This window comes from Aphanomyces astaci (genome assembly GCF_000520075.1).
Source record: "Aphanomyces astaci strain APO3 unplaced genomic scaffold supercont1.129, whole genome shotgun sequence".
NCBI lineage: Eukaryota > Oomycota > Saprolegniomycetes > Saprolegniales > Verrucalvaceae > Aphanomyces > Aphanomyces astaci.
Genome location: NW_009798392.1, coordinates 102,145 through 106,067, shown reverse-complemented (window position 1 = coordinate 106,067; position 3,923 = coordinate 102,145). Strand labels below are relative to the sequence as shown.

The following is a 3,923-nucleotide window of genomic DNA, read 5'->3' as shown; positions in this document are numbered from 1 at the left end:
TCAATGACTTCGTTTTGATCAATACCTGGGTGAATTAGTTTATGTGTGCATCTTTAATCAGATACCCTGTCTTTCGTCAAAACGAGATCTGTTGACGAAACGACTCAATCTCTCTTTAATATGGCTCAAATACAGCAATGGCTGGAGTCCTTTGCAAACAACCTTGTCTTTCAGGAAATCTATTTGTTTTTGATTTGGTGACCTATTGATGCATAATACGGATTTATATCCTAGTTAATAATGAAACAAGGAAAACACAGTTTCCTTTTGACAATACTAACGCAAAATGAAATAGAATACCTCAAATACAATGATAGTCATGTTACTTAGGGCTGTAGCAACAAAACCATTTGCAATTAAGTATGGAACACAATGAAAAACCTTTTATTGCAAAATTAGGCTATTTTTTACTTCTAGGGGAGTGCTGATGACAAGTATTCGTCGAGACTTGGCGGTTTCACATCAAAGTACATGGATATCTGATTTCCATCCGGCTTCAGGCACGTGTGACAGTTCGTCAGAAGTGTTGCAGTTAACCACAGCAAGCCAATAGGACGTCCTCGTACTTTCATCTTTTTGTCGTAAGATACGTACGACCACAAACCTTTAACTAAGTGGAAGCTCCATTCGACGGACTCGCGCACGGAACTCATCGATGAATTGAACACCGTCTCAAATGTTCCCGGCATAGCATTTGCAAACGGGCAGGACAGACACTGACGACATCCATATGCCGGATCGCCGTACAGACAGAACCGCGCCAAGACTGGGTTTGCCTTAAACCGATCCAACAAACAACTCATTGAAAGCATCGTCGAGTCGTGGTGTCGGCCTTCGACGGGCCCGTACATGCCGACGATGATGCCGTCGAGGACGGAAACACCTTGCCAGTTGAGACAATGGCGCCGTAGGTGACCATTGTAAACGACGCGCTGGAGGTTCTCGGGCTCCGATGCCGTGGGTCGTGGAGTCGGATGGCTGATAAACTGCTTGGTACCATCAATGAAGGCAATACATGTCTTCATTCCGCGGAGGCCGCTCTTGGTTTCAATGGCATCAGCATACGAATCTAAAGAGAAACCATGTTAGACGCATACGAACAAGGCAATACATACCTGCATGCAGTGCGGTCAGACACTCATGGAAGTACATCACATCGTGCCACTTTCGATAGATTGCGTTCACCACAGTATTGATGATTCGACTGCAGGCCTCCAACGATCGTCCAAATTCGGATGCGATTGTGTACAAGTGACAAGTCTCTGCCATCCGTCGGCACACGATGGCAACTGCTTCAACCGTGTCGTCCTTGTCGTGCCATGGCGTGACCGTGAACTCTGGCAGTCCCAGTTTTACACATAGAACGGCAAGTTGGTCGATCGAAAATCGAAACTTGGTGCGGGCGGTGGCAGCATCCATATGCCGGTCAAAGTTGTGATTGTAGTTGATTAGGGGGCGCGGCGCTCGCAGGCGCAATACGTTAACTCTAATCAAGACTTCGAGGGTGTCCAAGAACGTATCAAAATCACCATGACATTGCTCTAGCAGTGCAGTTAAGAGAAGCACGACATCGCGGTTCCGAAGCACTGATGGTAACCGCATGACTCGCAAATTGCTGGTTGTGTGAACAATACGTGTCATCCGTATATTATCCGTTCAATCTACCTACCTTACTTTTTCTCCGAAAGGAGCCGAAATGTACCTCAAATTTGAGTATATTCTTGTCCGAAAATGTTGCTTTTCTACTTTTGAGTTAGAGCTCCGAACCTCGAATTCTATCTCAAATCCACTGTCCGAAACTCTCTAATGACTGACTATTTAGAGAAAAGATCGGTATATAGATTCAGTTTATCGGTAAATGACTCCCGATATGATCAGTAAATACAGGTCTTTCAATAACAACTCGGTTATAGAGGGATGCGTGAGCCGCTACGTGTGTCCAATTTCTATTGGCCCCCACCAATTTCTCCGCGCCATTGCAAGTTAACCCGACTTCACACACACATCACAATCGAATTTATCACTACTCCGAGTAGGATGGTTGTCAACGTTAACTCGATGTTTGAGCGCTTTTACGTGCAAAGTGTCTCTGACCAGCTGTACCTGGACGAGAGTCTCGATGACTAAGGCGAAGTCGTCGCCGAGGAGGACGAAACACTGACCTACAGCAATCCGGTGATTGATAAGGTCATAGAGGACAACGGCATTGAGGGGTTCCGTACGCTCACCAACTTCACTCCCGACGAGTTCAAGACGATCTGGAGTGTCGTCGTGTTGGCTCTCCAAGCTCGATGGAACGACAGCAGCGGACGGAAGCCCACGTCCACACCAAAGAATGCATTCTTCATGGTCCTGGTCAATTTAAAGTACTACCAAACCTGGCAGAAGCGTGCACTCGACTTTGACCTCTAACCACCAACTCTCAAGAAGATGATAATACGTGTTATCGAAGTTTCTCTCCAGTTCTCTACACCCATTTTGTCACAATGCGATCAATAGAATCCCTCCGCGATAACAAGACGACCTTTCTGGTAGAGTCCTCATGAACCTGGCTCCGTGTCGGATCTCGCCATGTTCCGCAAGCGGCTCGATGTACACGTGACGAAGCCACCTACAGAGACGGCGGTCAATGTTAACGGTCAGTTGTTCCAAATTACACTAAGATGTGGGCCGTACTGGTTGACAAGGGGTACATTAGTCTCGCGGCAGCCGTTCGCGCTATCCAGCCCAATAAGCGACTGGCGGCCTCGACCGCCATGACCTCGAACGCAATGCTGCGGTATCCGCCGACCGCGTGAACGTCGAAAACTTCTTCAGCCGCGTCTACCTGCTTTGGAGATCTACTACAATACGTTTGTGTGGTGAGAGAAGATGTACGATGGTATTCAACGACTCACCTTCGCATTGATGAACTTCCACGTTGGTCATATGACGCTTCGCGAAGACGACCGCCACCAGTATTGCTTGATCCTTGTGCGCTACGCATGTATGGGAGAGGAGAAGAAGTCCCAGCGTACCACGATCCAGTGTCGCTATGTCCTCCGTCGTGCGGAACGACGCACCACTGTCGACTGTCCATAGACAGTAGTCTAGTTGTTGTTGAACGATGGGACTAGTCGAAGACACACGAAGTGCCTAGCCAGTAGCTGTGAATAATAGTGATCGCGATATAAATGTACCGAGTGAGTCAAAATGAGTGCAAACACTGTGAAGTCTTTTAGTATTTTTGAAAGTATGTTTGGAATTATACTTGAAGTTTTGATGGAGTGTATTACTGTTAGTACCGAAAACGAGACATGTTTTTATTGTTGACGAGATGTCGTTCATCTAGGCAATGATGCCGATTGAATCTCATTTAGTCTAGGTGTAGATAATCTAGGCATTGACGCCGATTTGTTGTCACGATGTGTCGTAAATTTTGGCAAATGTGCCTGTTCATGACTACTGAAATAACGAGTCTGGTCATGTTGACGAGAAGCGTCGCTGCGATTTACGCTACGACTACGACTACGATGGTCGTTTCCTCCGGTATTTTCACCGGGGCCACCTTGGCGAGCGAGGAAACTTCGGCATTGCCGGTCATCTTCGATGAGGTAGAACTCTGGAGTAGCCAAACGATGATAACCATCATCAAAAGAATTGTCGAGCTGATCGCGCGAGTGGCTAAGATTGCCGCGGTGGCAAAACGGACTTTCGTCACGTTGATCGCGTCGGTCCGATGACGCAATGCTTTTTTGGCCGCCTTCGGCGTACTGTACGTTTGGGGAAGTCGAATGGTTTCCCTGTCATTCTTGTCCGATTTACACGAAATTTTGGGATATGGACTGTCTGGGGTGGAAAAGTCCTGATACCAACTTTGAAAGCACATATAGCATATTTGGCTTTGTTACCAGGGATCGAAAACACCTTTTTTCTATCTGGTC

The 3,923-nt window shown here is 47.0% G+C and overlaps 2 protein-coding genes across 2 annotated transcripts; one reads left to right on the top strand and one right to left on the bottom strand.

Moving 5' to 3' along the window:
- Positions 1–413: 413 nt before the first annotated feature.
- Positions 414–1,602, bottom strand: H257_17989 (hypothetical protein; the record flags this gene model as incomplete). Its single annotated transcript, XM_009846979.1, has 3 exons — positions 414–494; positions 567–1,069; positions 1,116–1,602. The coding sequence occupies 3 exons, from the start codon at positions 1,600–1,602 to the stop codon at positions 414–416; spliced, it is 1,071 nt and encodes a 356-aa protein (XP_009845281.1).
- A 456-nt stretch (positions 1,603–2,058) lies between these two features.
- On the top strand, positions 2,059–3,081 carry H257_17988 (hypothetical protein; the record flags this gene model as incomplete). The annotated part of the gene is made up of 5 exons (XM_009846978.1): positions 2,059–2,113; positions 2,195–2,349; positions 2,536–2,638; positions 2,736–2,821; positions 2,872–3,081. The coding sequence occupies 5 exons, from the start codon at positions 2,059–2,061 to the stop codon at positions 3,079–3,081; spliced, it is 609 nt and encodes a 202-aa protein (XP_009845280.1).
- Between the last annotated feature and the right edge of the window lie 842 nt (positions 3,082–3,923).